Source organism: Heterocephalus glaber, unplaced genomic scaffold, assembly GCF_053883595.1.
Source record: "Heterocephalus glaber isolate CG9 unplaced genomic scaffold, H.glaber_assembly_v1.0 deba00001463, whole genome shotgun sequence".
NCBI lineage: Eukaryota > Metazoa > Chordata > Mammalia > Rodentia > Bathyergidae > Heterocephalus > Heterocephalus glaber.
The window spans coordinates 17,494,850-17,513,252 of NW_028258310.1; the positions used below are offsets into that span (position 1 = coordinate 17,494,850).

At 38.6% G+C, this 18,403-nt stretch overlaps 1 protein-coding gene across 6 annotated transcripts in view; it reads right to left on the reverse strand.

Annotated features, from left to right (window-relative positions):
• Arhgap26 (Rho GTPase activating protein 26) overlaps nucleotides 1-18,403 on the reverse strand; it is a 466,045-nt gene that overhangs the window by 278,475 nt on the left and 169,167 nt on the right. For all 6 annotated transcript variants that reach the window (XR_002398131.2, XM_004854324.4, XM_021266145.2 and 3 more), the window contains exon 11: nucleotides 12,522-12,600. Coding sequence is in view for 5 of the 6 variants with exons in the window: in XM_004854324.4 (XP_004854381.1) it covers nucleotides 12,522-12,600 (79 nt within the window). In the remaining variant the exon portion in view is untranslated. The remainder of the gene's footprint in view (nucleotides 1-12,521; nucleotides 12,601-18,403) is intronic.

The window sequence follows — 18,403 nt, forward strand, 5'->3', positions numbered from 1 at the left end:
CCAATAGCTCTCTATCATAATTTAGCTGAAATTAGTTTAACTAAGACAAGGGCAGACTCATAGACCTTTTATAACTACGAGATTGACTTTGTTGGTCCATCACTGAGATGGGGCCTTATTGCTGGAAATGGGTTGTTTTGATAATAAAAAATGACATGCAGGTAGGAAAAGATTACTTTAAGGATTTCTTGTTTAAACTGAGAATAGAAACTGAAAGGATGAGTGTTATTCAGAAAAAAGAAAATGCAATGTAGATCCTACTTCTCTTTCTTACAAGCAAAACTTTCAAAAGATATCCTAAAAAGTTTCAAAAATTATAAAAAAAACTAGCCTAAGTGTTAATTGTGGTAGCCACGAAAAGGAAAGCACTAATTAAAGGAAGTAAATATCATTAGTATCGATCCAACAGGAAAACCGAGGGGTGAGATGGAAAACGCCCCTTAATTATATGTGCTTCCTCTTCCCTGCCTCCAGTTCTCTGCCTGTCACAACCCCTTTCTCCCCAGATGCCCCCCCAAAACACACCCCTACCTCAAAGTGTGCCTTCTCTATAACTCATCTGAAATTGAAATAAGGTTGTATTCTATCTCTGGGCAAGCTTAAAATGCAGGTAGGTAGCAAACAAATGCACTGCACAGTGAAGCATTCCAAAGCCCTCTTCAACCCACAAGTGGGCCCAGGAGAAACAATATGCCATTACTTCATTGGGTATTAAGAACAGAGAGCTCTGTCTAAATATTTATTCTCATGAAACAACAGGCGATTTATTGGCAAACAAACAGGCAACAGGCCATAGAGCCCTTTGACAAACCACTAAATGGTATGGACTCTTCTCCTGCACACCCATGTACAAACATCTTGCATGCCACTTCAGACGGTTTGGAGACTTTACCACTAAACCTTTTCCCATATCTACACAGATACCAGAGTGAAAAGCCCTGGTTCTCTAGATCGGTGGAATTCATTCAAGTTCCAGCTATCTCCCTTCTCCTCACTCTCAAACTTGCCCTTTGTGTCTCTTTCCTCTGCTTATACTAATTCTACTTAGATTCTAAAGAAAATAGACAAAGCCAGGTAAATAAGAATATTAACTGATAAACCTACCCCCCCCCAAATTGCCCACATTCCTTTTAACCTCCACAAATTGACCCTACTGGGACAATATTAGCCTAAATCACAGGTTTAGAAGAGCAAAAGAGCATTACTCATTATGATTGGATTTTAGGGCTTAAACAGATAATATTAGCAAAAATGAAGCTTACTGGGACAGATAAGAATGGCATAGCTCTGCTCCTGAGAATGTTCCTAAAGAGAAATGTACGCATCATCTGGCTTCTGAGACCTCTGCAACAGAATCCAGACAGCAGTACAGCCTACAAACTGGCCAAACACTTCAACTCTAGAAATTGAACTATAAAACCTTGGTGGGGTATTTCTACACTTGCTTAATGTATGGTTGCCATATAGACACAAAGTTAACAAACTGGTCTGACATAACAAAACCGGCCTAACAACTTCAAAATCTTATTTCTATCCAAGTTTTAATCCTAGTATTTGTTAAGTATTATTATTATTATCATTATTATTATCATCGTTAGTTTATCTCCCCTTCCACATTTTGTTACAAAGGAAAAAGCTACATCATGTTTAGGTTTTTCTGAATCTTCATAGTTCAACAGACTAAAACTTGCCCCAAAGGCAGTCAGGCTGTCAGCATAAAGTCAGAATAGACTTTATTACTCTCTCTAAATAATGATGTGCGATATATACACACACACACACACACACACTGTATATACTATATGCGGCAAATATAAAAGTCTCTAGAATTTACTGTCAATTGGACAACTAATCTTTACTGAATTCATATGAAAAAATGTGTTACCTCCTCAAATCTCATAAGTACTATTAGTCTCCCCTTGTTACATCTGAGTAAACTCTTCAGCATGGCCACAAGGATGCCGGTGGTCACACTTCCCTTTTTTTTTGGTACCAGGGATCGAATTCGGGACCTTGCTCTTGCCGAGGCAGGCGGCAGAACCACTGAGCTAAATCCCCGGCCCTGTCATACTTTTACAACATGGCAACATGACCACCAGAAGCCAGAGCTCTGAGCACAATCATGTATTTTTCATAAATTCAAGGAAGATCACCAAGTGGCAAGAAATCTAAAAAAACACATACTAAATTCAACACAGGGACATGAGAATATTTACATTATATACATATATGTGTACACACACACTTACTCTAATTTTACTATTGGTACCAGAGATGACATTACATACTTCTCAACTAGTCCCTGATTTGGCTCTACTAAGCCTTCTGACCTGAGAACTCCTCTGGTATATCACACTGGTGCCTGTCACACACCAACAGTCACTAAGAACTAGAGAGGGAACCAATATGTGACTGAAAAGAGAAACATGTCTTTGGCTTTCCCCCTCCCCCAACCAGTTAGTCATTCCTTCAAAGTAATATATAGAGCATGGATTCTCAATCCATATGCTTAATGGTCTTGTATTCCAGATGTGATGATCAGTATTCTGAGTATGGATATGTAGTAAAGAACAATTACCTTGCCTTTACAATTACTATTTATAGTAGCCAAATAATGGCTAGAACTTAAGACATTCAACAAATGAATTCAGTATGAGACTAGATAAGAATCCCCACTTGACTTAGGCCTCCAAGTTAATTCAATAAGCAGTGAGTCCTTATCATATTACACATTAATCTTCATACGTAGATAACATTAACTACCGTATATGAAGGACACAACCACGGTCCGTGCTCAGTAAGTCAGCATCTTCTGGGATGAAAACACACAGAGGTATGAACTAGGTGAAGAAATAGCCCAAACAGGATATTATTCTCCATCCAAATGCATGGCTACCACCACCATCAATGACCATAGGAGAATGATGACAGTCATCTCAGCACAATGGTTCCAAGAGGGAAAGTTAAGAAGTACTCCAATATATTTTAATGGTAGGCACCACCACCACTACTATCACCATCCCTAAAAACCTGCACATCAATTTACCCCAAGAGTCTTGATGATACTCTTAGTTTGAATGAGATAAAGCTTTTTAGATTTATGGTGAAAACAAAACTAACTAGTACTAATTGCAAAATGGCATATTTCCACCTGAGGAGATGCTATTCAGTTTGTAGTTCCCCTATCTCCTTCTCTCTTTTTCTTTTCTTTTCTTTTCTTTTCTTTTCTTTTATTTTTTGGTACTAGGGATTGAACTCGGGAACTTGCGTTTGCAAAGCAGGCGGTGGCACCACTGAGCTAAATCCCCGGACCTCTTTTTCTTTGAAAAAGTAAGGAGGTAATGAGTAGGGAAACCTTAATTTTCCGGGCACTGGGACAAGACCACACATTGTGTGGAGCCATGGCAGCTGGCTGGGCTCGCTGGGGCCACACTCCTTCTGCTCCTTCTTTGGCTGTGACCACTGGACTGCACGTCTGCACTGTGTTCTGGATACCCAAAAAGGAAGATTTCTTAAACCGACCAGAAAATGACTTTGCTTTTAAAATGTGTTTGTTCTGGTATTTTCTTCCAGGGTCACAGGGGCAGGATTTTTTGGAACACTACTAAAAAGAATGTGGTAAAACTGGCATCCGTAGCTCTTCTGACTTAACCATGCTGGGGCTCAATTCAACAAACCCAAACATAATTTTTCAAAAATGCTTATCTTGTTCCACACCTCACCACAAAGCAAACAACCTAATTCACAGACTTCCTAATACTCAAAATGTCTCCAGGTCTTTCTATCAACATATTTTTAAATACTGTTTTTTGTTGTTGTTTTGTTTTGGGGAGAGCACTAACAAATTTTACCACCTTTTGGGTTTTAGAGTACAAGAGAAAGCTGTACAAATGGACCTAAGATCATTTTTCAAATGAACAAAGTCACTCTTAAAAGGTTTTTTTATCAACTGCCTTTCCCACAGAATGAAAAAAAAAAAAATCCTGAAGCTAATCCAACCATAATCTCCACTTCCACAAATCATTGCTACAATGCCTGAGAGAGCTGATTGGTGCTGCTGCTAACAATGAGAGGTTGCAATAGGGAATGTCTATGAAGATCATATTATGGCCTCAAGTATCTCTAAGCTAATAACAGTATAGATAAACACAGAAAACTGCACAAGGAAAAATACACGATGTGAGTAGAGAGGATAGAAGACAAAATATTCAAAAAGAAATAGATGTATTCAAGAGTGCAGTTGGAGAGAAGAAATAACTTCAAACATTCTGTAGGACCGGGGGGTAACTGTGGTTGGCAATAACTAATTGAGTATTGCAAAATAGCTAGTAGAGAGAATGATGCATATATATTTTACCCCATGTTAGGGGTAACTGGCAAAATTAGAAATATATAAAATACATAATATTTTGTCAGTGTTAATGTCCTTGTTTCATAATTGTATTGTGGTTATGTAAGATATTAACATTAGAGTATCTGAGTGAAGGGTGTTTGAGAATTCTCTGTAATACTTTTCAAGCATTTTTATGAGGCTGAAATGATTTCAAAATGAAAAGTTAAATTTTTCTTCAATGAGCTTTTGCAAACACACACCCAGAGCTTCTGATAAATTCCTGACTTGCCAAGATGTCATCTCCCAGACGGAGGAAACATTAAAATAGGGAACTCTTAATTTGGTCTTAATTCTGACACATAAGCAACTAACTGGTGATAGAAAGCTTCAGAGTCAAAGCTCCTGCCAACCTCCTCTGAGAAGGCTGAGGAGTAGTTAACCTAGGACACAAAATAGAGACAGGAACTTCCAGAAAAAAGCAAAGCTGGTGTAGAGTTAATGAACTAGAGAGCAGTCCAAACAATGACTGGCTTCTAGGATAGGTAGAGAATAGCAGGTATCTTCCACTGCTTCTCTGAGATGGAACTGGCACTGGGTGGAAGGGCCAAGGGAACATATACCAGCCAGTTGGAGGACAACACCATGCCAGGGGTTAGACAGGAGAGCTCCTGGGTCTCTCTGAACAGGGTCAGGTTATTTCCTATGGAGAAGACAGATGGAAAGACCTTAGCAGCACCTGGGGACATCCAACACTGCTGACTGCTGTCAGAATAGAGAGGTGCAGGAGATCCACAGGCTCCCTTCTAGATCAAGTAGCCTGGTGAGCCAGAGCAACAGCTCAAGTCAGAGATGAAAAGTGCACAGCAGGAACATCCTTCATCATTCACCATCCGAGCCTGATCCATGGGCCGGGCTATTAGAAAACAAGAGAAGCCTGCAACAACAACCCGGCCATTGCTACCAGTTAAGAAAAGACCACTAGAAAAAGTTAGGATTGTACCTCGACCTTTTGAAAGCAGAGCTGACAAGGTGATGAGTGTAACCTTAAGACCAAAAAACTGAAAAAGGAATTAATATTATTTTATACGGTATGAATCATGCACCAGGCACTGTTTTAAGCATTTCAACATATATTTTTGTGTGGAAAAAATTGAATATGAATGACCAGTAAACATGAGAAAGAATTTTAATCTCATTAGTAACTTGAGAAATGCAAATGAGAGGACAATACAATTTCTATCAGATTGATGCACACATATACACAAAAACTCAAAATATGCAATGCTGAAGTTATAGAGAAAATGGTACCTTCGTAAGTGTCTGGATTTTTGGTCGGGAGAATAATCTGGTGATATCTATTAAAATATTAAGTACATACCCCCTGAGTATGTATCCCAGGGGGAAAAAATGCTCAAATAGGTAAATAATGAGGTATATAAAGAGATTTTTCATTCCATTGTTTGTAATGAAGGAATGAAAAGCTGAAAACAACCTAATGTCAAAATCTTTAGGTTTACTAAACTAATTAAAGGTTTAATAATAAAGCTATGCCAAAAATTCTACAAAACATTTCTCTATTTCACAAATATATAACCAGTTCATAGAAGTTGTGGAAGGATATATACTACATTTTTATGTAGAGGGAGGGACTTCACCTAAACTTTATAGCTAGGGTGGGGATGGGAGACTCTCCAAATCTAAGCATGACAATGTAATTACAGCCAATGACAATCACACAGGAAAAATCAGAGACACCTAAAAGAAGAGATATGACTCACAGAGACATCTCCATTGCATTTGCTACTTAATAACAAAATTAACTGTGAAATTTGCTGACTGTGAAAAATTCGAACAACTTCAAAATGAAGGCTCAAAGTTCCTCTCACAACTAATCCTACTCTCCAAAGGTTAAACTAAAATACTAAAGACAAAAATAATGTCAAAGATTAAAAGAGGACATGCAATCCAATTTTAACTAAGAGGGCCCCAAGCCTATAAAGCCAGTGGTAGGAAGACAGAGTCGATAATGACCTGAGGTTTGCAGAAAACCCTAATGTCTACCAAAAGGCCTTCTGTGCTACATTCACACCCAAAAAATGAGTAAGGTGATGAAAGTTTTGAACAATGTGGATTTACTAATACCCACAAAAGCAGGTGGATATTATGATCTGAATGTCTGTGCCTCCCCAAAATTTATTGTAATCACCAATGTGATGCATTAGGAGGCAAGACCTTTGGCAGTGATTAGGTCAGCAGTGTTTACATGTACTCATTTGTGTGTGTGTACAAATGTACAGAAGCTCTACATAAACTCTGATCCAGTTTCACAGAGTCACCACAACCATGACACAGAACTGTGCCATCATAAGGGAAACTCCCAGTGCTCCCCACTCCCACTGTCCCCATCCCCTGGAAAGCATTACTTTATTTTCCATTTTCATAACTGTCCTCTCAAGAGTGTTATAAATTGGAAACATGTATTATATATCTTTTTCAGATTGGCTTTTTTTAACTTGGCATAACATCCTTGAGATTCACCCAGTTGGTGTATAAATAGTTTCTTTCTTTCTATTCCCAGTGTATGGATGTATCAGTTTATTTAACCATACGTCCACAGAAGGACATGTGCAGTGTTTCCAGTTTGGGGCTATTATGAATAAGGCTGCTACAAAAATATGTTTATAGGCTTTTGTATGTGCATACTCTTTCATTTCTCTGGGAAAAATGCCCCAGAGCAACTGCTGGATCATATGATAAGTGCATATTAAACTTTATTAGAACCTGCCAAGTGCCTTTCCAAAGTGGTGGCATCATTTTACATTCCCACCAGCAGGGTATAAGTGGATTCAGTTTCTCTGCATCCTCACCATCACTTTATATTTTTACTATTTTTAATTTTAGCTAATCTGATATGTTTGTAGAGATAGCTTATTATGATTTCAGTCTGCACTTCCTAATGACTAATGATATTGAACATTTTCTCATGCGTTTTTGTCAGTTGCATATTCTTGCTGTAAAATGTTTCATGTCTTTTGTCCATTTCATATTTAGATGTTTGTCTTTAACTGTTTTAAGAGTCCTTTATCAGATATATGCTTTGCAAATACTTTCTTCCACTCTATAGATATCTTTTCATCCTTTTAACAAATGTTTCATACCCAGAGTAAACATTTTTAATTTTTATGAAGAAAAATGTCTCCATTTTTAAATTTTATGGGTCATCCTCACGGTGTCATATCTATAAATTCTTCACAGAGCCCTACATCCCAACAATTTTTCTCTTATATGTTTTTCTAAAACATACTTTTATAGTTCACACTTAAAGCTATGATAATTTTGAATTAATTTTTGTTTAAGATATGAGCTTTAAGTCAAGATTCTTGGGGGGGAGCAGTTATGAAGATCCATTATTTTAAAAAGCACTGTTTGTTCAAAAAAACTCTCCTTCACTGATTCGCTTTTGCTCCTCTGCCTAAAATCAATTGGGCATATCTGTGAGTCTATTTCAGGGTTCTTTATTCTGTTCCATTGATCTATATGTCTATCCTTCTGTCAATACCATAGTCTTGATTACTGTAGCTATAAAGAAAGCCTCAAAATAGGATAGAATGAACTCTCCCACTTCATTTGTTTCAAAAGTGTTTTAGCAATTCTAGTTTCTGTACCTTTATATATAAATTTTAGGATAAACTTGTCTATGTCTACAAAAAAATCTTGCTGAGATTTTGATAGGAATTGCATTAAACCTACAGAAAATTTGGAGAGAACTGACATCTTCACAATTCATGGATTCTTCCAATCAATGAATACAATATGTCTATTTATTTATATCTTTCATTAGCATGCTGTAATTTTCAACATATAATTAGATTTATACCTTAAGCATTTCATTTTGTGGATTAGTAACTATAAATAGTGTTATAGTCTTTGATAACCATATGTTTATGGTGAAGTTATAGAAATGTAGTTGATGGGGGTGGGTATCATAGCCTGTTACCATGATGACCTCATCTGCTAATTCTAGAAGGATTTTTGTTTTTGTGGACTCCTCAGGATTTTCTACATAGATAATCATGTTATCTGTAAATAAGGGCTGTTTTATATCTTCCTTTCCAGTCAGTACGCCATTTAAATTATTTTCTTGGACTACAATACCAGCTAGGACTTCTAGTACCATATTGAAAAAGAGTGGTAAGACTGAAACTCCTTGCTTGTCCCCAGTCTTAGGGAGAAAGCATTTATAGTCTTTCATGCTAAGTATCATGTTTGTGGTAAACATGGTTTTTACTCTTGGCTAAGTATCAAAGAAAAATCTCTCTCAATACAAAAATAATGTAATATAAGTCTTAGAGTAAGAAAAAACTATACTTTTTTTTTTGCCTACCTAGCATCTGCCCTTACCCATATAACAATGCATTTTCTCTCAGAGGAGGGCAACCTTCCCAATGCAGAAAACAAGTGTACGAGATCTATTCAGTGCATCTACCCCATCCTCTGAACTAAGTATTTAGTTCAATAAGATTCAAATATGGAACCTCTTTGGAATTATTCTGCAAAAGTTCTCTTTCCCGTACACTTACAGCAGGAATCAACAAACAATGGCCTGTGACACAAAACTACCCTGCCATCTGTTTTTGTAAGTAAAGTTTTATTGAAACACAGCCATACCCATTTATTTACATATTGTTCATGGCTGCTTCAGAGCTGCCACCACAGAGTTAAATAGCTATACCAGCCTCCATATGGCGCACAAAGCCTAGAATATTATCTAGCCAGTTTCAGAAAAAGTTTGTTGAGCCCAATTCTTAATAATAAGATGTAAGCCTGGAAGAGTTAGGAAGCATCTCACCACTACATGGAAAGAACATATTGGAAAGTGAAGCCAGCACAAAAGAAGGAACCAACTCCAAATATTATATAAGTTACCAGATTCGGACTGACCAGACACAATTATACCCTAGTATTTTTCAGTTACGTAACCCAATAAACCCTGCTTTTTCTCAAATTTGAACTGGATTTCCTTCATTTCAACAAAAATACTTCAGATTTACTACATAAATAAAATCCATAATGCTCAACAGTATGACTCATATAAGGCATTCAATATTTCATTAGACTAGAATGTGACTGTGTGTTAAAAAGCTGATTTATATAACAGCTAATTAGAATGTTAAAAAAAATCAACTGATTTGGAGTTCATTTAGGGTTTGGTTTCCCCTAACCAACCATTCTCAGGTGTTACTGAACAAGGAAAACGTAAGAAGAATGAAAACCAAAATTGATTTTTAAATATTAATTTGTCAGGGGCGGGGATTTAGCTCAGTGGTTTCAGTGCCTGCCTTGCAAGCACAAGGTCCTGAGTTCGATCCCCGGTACCAAAAAAAAGCAAAAAAAAAATGCAAAATATTAATTTGTCACAGGACAACTGAGACAAAAGTATAAAAATAGAAGGGAGGTGCACACATTACTATCTCCCTGAAATAAGGAAACTGCTCTGACATTAGCTAGAGAAAGAATTAAAGCAAGCCAAAACTCCCAAGGGAACAGATTTAACTAATTAGGAAGACAGTGATTAACACTGGAGCTGCTAATTGTTTACTGGGCATGCATCTCTAGCAATGTTCCCTAGAGGCTATCAGCAATGGGAGAGAAAATCACACCTAGCGTTACTTCAATTATGCAGTCATCATTTGGTGGTGTTTATCTGTCTCTTTAGGAAACTAAAAACCACTCGGTAGTATGGTTTTCACTGCAAGCTGTATGTTCCTATGAGGAAAAACTTTTATAACATGGTTAGACATAGAATTCTTTTGTTTAAACTTGTCTTAATATGTACATTCTGGAATGAGGAGATTTTTTTTCAACAGTGCACTTTCCATCCGCAGAGGCCAAATGTTAATCTAGGGGAAAACTGAAGTGGTTAGTAAGAGCCCAATTAGACACAGACGGAGAACAAATATCAAGCAGTAGTGAGGGGTGGAGGAGGAAGCTTAAAATGGAGTTGATGAAGCAGTTTTAAAACTCCAGCAGATTTGGGGAAAATGGTAGTAGGACTTTTCAACCCACACCAAGAACAGCATGTCATGACAAGGTTTTTCATCCTGGATATTTCCTCCCTCAAGTGTTTGAAAGATCATTCTAGAGAGTCAGAAGAAGTATGAAAAATAATGGAGTAAAAATAATAAATGGCAAGTTGATGATGTATTTCTACCAAAGGTGAATAACAAATACATCTAGGAGCAGACATGAGTTCAAATTCTACCTGTGCCACAACAGTGGAGATTGCCAACCATCCACAGCATCTTCTCTTTCTTCCTTGAAGTGTGCTGGGTACTGGCAGGGCCCACACTGCGTAAGGGCCACCTAGATTTCCCATTCTCCTCTCCAGATAGATATAGCCACATCACTGTTTGCCCCAATGCAAGTGATGTGTACACTCTGGGCCCTTCAAAATGCTTGCCTTGGGTGCTTTCAAGCCCATTTGCAGGTGGAAAATGGCAGTAACTACAGCAACCTGGGAAGTCATGGGGTTGCGGATGCCAGCATGACCCTGCTGGGCATGGCTCATTCTGCCCAGAGACAAGTACACTTCCATCTTTCTTAAATTACTATACTGTAGAGTTTCTTTATTATATAGCCACTTAGCTTATTCCCTACTATTCAGCCACTCACTATCCATGCAACTTGGGGCAAGAAGTTTAACCTCTCTAAACCTCAGTTTCCTCATCTATAAAATGGAATCAGATCACATCTCATAAAGTGCACAGAGAAATAAAATTGAGATGTAACATGCCCAATCCTGCCCCTAACACACACACACACACACACACACACACACACACACACACAAGCACAGGCACACATGCTTAAACTAATGGTAGATGATACCAGCAGAGCAGAAGGCTTTCCAGAAGCTGCTTTGGAAGGCCTCTAGTACCAAATAGCAAATGTGCCCCCAAAGCACTAAAAGAAATGTGCACCTGCTTTTGAGAACATCTCTATGGGTAGCAACATACTCAGAGAAAATCAGGGGTATTTTACATTTTAGTCCAGAAGGAGAATTAAGATTAAACAACGTTTCATTATAGTTCAGCCAGCTATACTTAAGTCTTTAAATAATTCTTTAAATCTTGCTCTATATTCAATCTTGTGCGAACAGTACTTATTTGTCTGTGCTTAGTAGACTGAATCAAGTCCTTCATTTATGTAGAACATAGCTGAGGAGAAAAGTACACTAATCTGTGTTCCTATATTACCTCACCATGGTGGGCTGAAAAAGAGATGCACACACAAACCCCGGTCATCTACACTGGATGTACAGAGTCCTACAGTTAGTGGAGGCCAGGGCCTGCTTCTCCTCTGCATACATCCCCAATTTGATAGTACTTTTGTTAGCATGAATTATTGGCCCCCTAGCCCTGTGGATTCTTTCTATCTTTTATTGATGAGACACAGCTAGATTGTAAAGTACTTGTAGACTTTTTGTAACCTTGAGATTTGTGGAGCACTGGCCTTCAGATCCTTAACACAAAGATAAGAAGACTGTTCTGGGACTTTCCCCAGGGCTCTCACATGGGTTTTACATGTCACAAGATGCAGAAAAACCACAAGATTACATCACCCAGCTGAGACCAGCAACTCTGAAATGGGAACACAGATCCTATCACCAGGCTTAACTACTTCCATTGACCTTGACAATGTCCTACTTCTCATAATGAGATATAAGTCACCATGGAAAGAGGAGACTGAACCAGAAGGCAATGATAAGAGATGTTACACAACTTATACATGCTTTTATAATTCTTTATCCCATTAAAATGGGTTTGAAATAATGCTCTGTACCCTACCACATGAAGGCATCATATGGTCAATAAATAACACTCAGTAAGCCAGACTGGATTTTGCCTCCTTTAAGAAACCTAGGGGTATTACATTGCCTTTTCAAATGGCGAGCTTGGTGTATCATGCAGAACTTCTGCCTTAGGACTGAGAGGTAAAAGTTCAGGAACTACATATGCACAGGAACAATAGTAATAATCACAAATATCAACCTAGGAATAAAAAAATACCTCTGGTACTGGTTTCAACAACTAAGGCTTTAGAGCAGCAGCAAAGATTATTGCACTTGGGAACCAACAAATAGCTCAGAGTTTTTATTCTTGCTCTACTTCCCTGAATTGTTACTTACAGGTTCCCGGCCATCCATGGCTTCCATCCAGAGCCTCCGGTCCTCTTCTGACAATGCCTGCATAGTGATAACCCCTGGCCTGTGGAGAAAGGAAGGGCATGGATATGAACACAGTGCCACAGGGAGAGAGACTGACAAAGGTAACCCTTCAAGAAATACTCAATCAACAGTGTGAGAGGTCCCTGAAGTCAACAACATGAAGAAAGACACATTGCTTGGCTTTTCTAAGCCAGCTTCCTGTTCCAGAAATCAAAACTACCTCCCTAAATCCCACTTACTAAGTGAAACTCTCTTAGAGCCAAGAAGAAACACAGGAGATACAGGTAAGGAACACAGATGAATAACATGATTCCTTTAGATGCTGTTCACTCCTTAAAATCTTATTCATCTCTATTCTCCAGAATACTTAACAGAGTCCTTTACTCACTGGAGGAATGCAATAAATACCTATTGTAGTGAATTGAGTTACTGGACTCAAAAAAAAAAGAGGGAGAAACAGCAAAGCTAGAGGCCTCTGGGTTTCCTAATATCTAGTTCTTTGCTTCTAAACTGCTTGTAACAGGAAGAAGTTTTGCTGGGGATTTAGCTCAGTGGTTCCGGGGCCTGCCTCACCAGCACAAGGTCCCAAGTTCGATTTCCAGTACCAAAAAAAAACGGGGAGAAGTTTTATAGAGTTAATCAGCTTTGTGATTATGATTATATTGAGTATATGTATTTATTTTTGTAAGTGAATACTTACCATATCAGGGGGTAAGCACTTTATGGGCACTCAGTCTTTTCACTCTAACTGAAAGCTACTTGCTTTTTACAACTGAACATAAACCCTCCAGAAAGCAAACACATAATATCAAGTGGTGTTTGTGGAGTTCCCATTACAAATTTTACTTCACAAGAAAAAGGACTGTGCCATAAAAATGACCTCAGGAGAAGGTCATATGCTGATTAAAGTGGGAGTTCTTTATTTAGGGTCCACAGATGGATCGCAGATTGTTCATAAACCACTTCCTCTTCAAATACACGTGTGGTTTTCTGGTAGAACAATTCAAACTGTCCATCAGATTCTCAAAAAGGACTGCAACCCTTAAAAAGTTAAGAATTGTTGATTTTAACTGTCATATTTAAAGTTTTTTAAAGCCCAAAAGGAAGGAAGAGATCTACTGAGAGTGATCGCCATCAAGTCCACGAATCCTGCTGAGGATTCTGAACAATATTAGAACCACCCAAGCCTGTTCATTCTCTCCCACCTACAATTCCTGTTCCTGGCTGATTTCCATAGTTCTAGGATAGGCCTGTTTATGTTTAACCTATTTTAAATATCACATCTGCATCTTCTCATTGATCACCTCTCAACAACACCTAAAGAAAAATGTTTTCAAAGATGCGAGCATGCTAAGTATGGAGGGTTGGGGATATAAGGAGCATCAGGTGGGGATTCAGGTGGAAGAGCATATGTGAGTGCTGTGGGTGAGAGGGTGGGTGCATGGGTAGTGTGTGAAGGTGGGAGGGACCCTGTGGAGGCCACTCGGCACCTGACATCGTAACACAAAGAAGACTCCAAAGATGGAATAACTCCCCTCGCCACAGAATCTGCAATGGCTCTCTCTCCACTTTTCAGAAATTCTTACTCTCAGACTTGAATGTCCATTTCCCACCATCAGTCTATGGAGAGTGCTAGACTGACTCCCCGTGTGTCTGCAGACTGTGCTGACAGCCATGGCTCCATAAAACCACCCTTGACTTGGGGGCATGATGGATTGATTCTCCCCTTCCACCTTTCAAAAAGCGGAGCACAATGTTACTTTGAAACTGATAGCTTTGAAGCTACAGTCTACTGCAGAACTCTGAAGTCTCTGGACCTGGATTTTTGTTCCTCAAGGTCTTATACCTCTGTATCTGCTTCCAAATTAGATGATTCATTAAAATGGAGATTCCTAACTCTACCTTACAGAATCTAAACTTCTGGGCTGGATTTTAACCAATGCCCCAGATGATCCTGTTGCATGCTTAAGTCTGAGGCCCATGTCCTGGCTGCCTGCTCTATCCCTTCTTTTTTCTTTCTTGGTCCCCCTGCTCTGGAATGCAAGACACCCTCCTCTCTACACACTGGGGTCCTAGAGTCAACATGTCTCCGGTTCCTTTCCTGCTAGGAAACAGTTTGAGCACAAGAGTTGCCTAAATACCCAGATCTCTGGGCCCTCACAGATGTCACATCAACTTCATGGCACACTGTGTAAAATTTCCACCCAGAGCCACAAAGAGGAAGTTCAGACAAACTCAGAGGCTGTGAAGGGTGGGCCCCTTGGCCTCAGTAACAGGGAAAGTCAACAGGATCTGTTTTTATTTCGAGAAAATACATCAAAATACAAGTTCTTTTCCACATGTGGTCTTGTCCTCTTTTTAGGGGAGAGTGTATACGGGGTGGAGGGGGGTGGCAGATGGTTTAGTTTTAGTCCTAGCCCAGGTTCACAAAATTTCTTCTTCCTAGCCCTCATATACGTATACCTGGATATAGTACCATCCTTTCTAGGCATCTAGAAAACACTCAAATGTTTCTTTTCCTTTTTCACAATTGAAATAAGTATTACATAAATATCTTACTTCCATGTGAATTTCCTAGAACCAAGTTGAACGGATGAATATTCTTTATTTTGGAATTAAGCAATAATCTTTTTTCGATGTTTCCCTTCCCTATGCCCCTACTAACCACTGTCCTCCAAAACAAAATAAACAAGCAAAACCTTCTATAATTTCCATAGAAGTCCCTATAAAACAGCATACTTTCAGACATTCCCCTACTGTTGCTTTAGTTCATACTTGAAATGTATGTGGTTTTTTCACAGCAAAAACCACTGGGCGAGGGATAGGTTTTGAAAGAAAGGGAAATATAAAACAATGCAAGAGAAATTGAGTCAAAGATTAGAGCTCTTTGTAGCTCTACAAAAAATTGTTACCCTATTAGACACTATAACAAAAGAACAACAGCAATAGCCCATTACTATGTACCAGCTGCTGTATTTAGCAAGTTACAGAGCTAGGACATGAATACAAGAAATCCACCTCTTAACCCTAGTGCACAATGGCAAATGTGAAGCTGCCATAGTCCCAGAAGCTTATGTTGACCAGTCAAGTCCTCTAGTGTCAAAACTAACCAAGCACTCCTGCAATAACTTAATGAGCTCCTGCATGGGATCAAATGAGATGGAAGGATAAAAACCTCTGTAAACCTAAAATCCTTCATAAATATGAAAGCTCAGAATACCACTCTGAGTGACAATGGCCAATCCAAAATCAGGAATTTATATCACAAACATATACCAATTTAAAATAAGAATCCATTAGCACCCAATGTGACTGGGGCTTATATCTTCTACAGAAGTGGTTGTCCACATTGTTTTCCACCTCAAAATGTTCAAGAGATGGAAAGGCAATGAGTTGGGTTTTTTTCCCTAAGAACACAAAAAAGCACTAATCATAAAGAAAAAACACTGGAAATTGAATTTCACTGAAATGAGAACTTGCATTCATCAAAAGATAATATTAAGCTGGATGTAGTGGCCCATACCTATAATCCCAGCACTCTGAGAGGCTGAGCCAAGAGGATTGCAAGTTCAAGCCTAGCCTAGATAACTCAGCAACTAAGTGAGATCCTGTCTCAAAATAAAAAATTAAAAAGGGCTAGAGATGTAGCTCAACATGAAGGCCCTAGGTTCAATCCCCCTTACCCACTACACACCAATATTTAAAAAATAAAAAACAAAATGAGAGTGAGAGAAGGTATTTCTAATAAATACCGCCAACAAAACTCACATCCAAATTATATGAGGAATCCCTACAAATAAATAGGGAAAAAATGAACAAGCTAACTCAGTGAAAGACTTACTAGGAACTTCATAAAAGACGATATCCAAATGGTTACCAAGTGTAAGAAACAGGACCCAAAATGTTATTCATTAGGGGAATATAATTAAAACCACAGTGAGATAAAGCAAATACTCTCCTGAATGAACACTAGTAAAAAAGACCGCCAATACCAAGTGCTAGCAAGAATGTAGAGCGCCTGGGACCCATAGATTGCTGGTGGGAGAATGAACTGAAAAAACCATTTTGGCAATATCTACTTGAACTAAATGTGACCTAGCTATTGTACCTCTCATCAGTCATTAAGCTTATGACCACCAAATGGCACATTCTAGAATGCATGCAGTTTTATTCACAATTGCTTCAGACAGCAGCAATAACAAAAATATCTACCAATAAGAGAATAAAGCACTGAATATTTACATGATGGAGCACCATTCAAAAACAAAAAAGAACCAACTACTTCTGCATCAACCTTAACATGAATGAATCTCACAGACATGAGGAGGAAAAGAAGTCAGATACAACAGACTATAAAGTCTGATTCCAGTTATATGATGTTCAAACACTTGTAAAATACCTCCATGGTGGCAGAAGTCAGAAGAATGACTCTGTGTTGGGGGAAGGGCTTAAAGGAAATTTAGGGGATGGTACAAATGTCCTATATCTTGATACAGGTGATTTCACAGACATGTATGAGTACGAATATGTGTATAAGGCATTAAAATATAGATTTAAGATTTATGCATTCTATTGTGATTGCATCTCAGTTTAAAAACTGCTTTAAATACTCAAGAGATATGACTTCTCATCAGTAATTTAGTCTTACTAGGTAACCTAACTCTAGTACAGTGGACCCTCAAGTTGCGACCAGCTTGATATACAAACAACTTGGGTTAATTAAGTTAATGGAAGATTCATCTACCTCTTGTTATCTATAGCATGTACTCAGGTAAACATTCAGATCTCAGCTGTATTGACTTACAACCAACCTGAGTTACAATCTGCCCCCAGGAACCAATCGAGTTCTTAAGTCAAGGGTCCACTGTATTTCCATGCTGTGTGGCCCTGGTAAACAAGCAACTGATGCTACTCTTATGACTTGCATTTTTAAGAAGAGAAGCACAGAGCAGCTCAATTACTTGTGGGCCAGGGTATTAGTGTTACACCTCAAGGCATGCTGTAAAAGTTAAATGAGAAGTATATCCAGATTTTCCAAGTCTCCGGCACAGAACAAATAATCTACAAATCTGTCATTATCACAGGGGCAAATGGGGATTGGAGAAGATGCCAAGTATTGAGTAGGGTCAAAATTATGGCTGCAGATTATCTTTAAAAGAAAAGAAATATTCCACATGTCCCACTAATACACAGGACCCCACCATCAATACACTCACACACAGCACCGAAAATCACCTCTACCACAAAGCACCCAGCTAGGGGCTGAAAAAACACAACATCTCTGACATCATGATCATTTTCTTTTTTCTACTTAGTACAGCATCCAAGTTGCCCTTTTGAAATTAATATCTGGTGAATGATAAGGACAGAGAGGGGTCTAACAAATTCTAGAAAATCTGTCAAGAAGCTCTCTCTATTCACCAGAGAGAAGGAGCAAACAACTTAAAAATCTTTCTATAGCTCAATCCTAAGAAAAACATAGTACTTCTTTTTCACTCTAAATACGCCCTTCGTTAGTGCTGAAGCTAGATCAGCTTAAGAAGCATGAACTGCTGGATGAATCTGCATTTTCTCTGAGTTGGTAAACTTACACTGTAGGGACAATGTAAACACGGCAAGTTGCTACCCACCACCAACCATATCTCCTCCAATATAGGTCCCAAAAAGAGTCCAAGGAAAGTAATCCATCACTTAGCAACACATCCAGATCCTGGGATCACTGATGTCGCAAAAACAAGCAGAAGCACAACCAGCACTGATTCCAGGGTTCCTAGACAGCTTTCCTGCTCTAATCTTATCCCTGAATCTGAGTCAACAATGGTGATCTCAGTGGTTTGGCAATT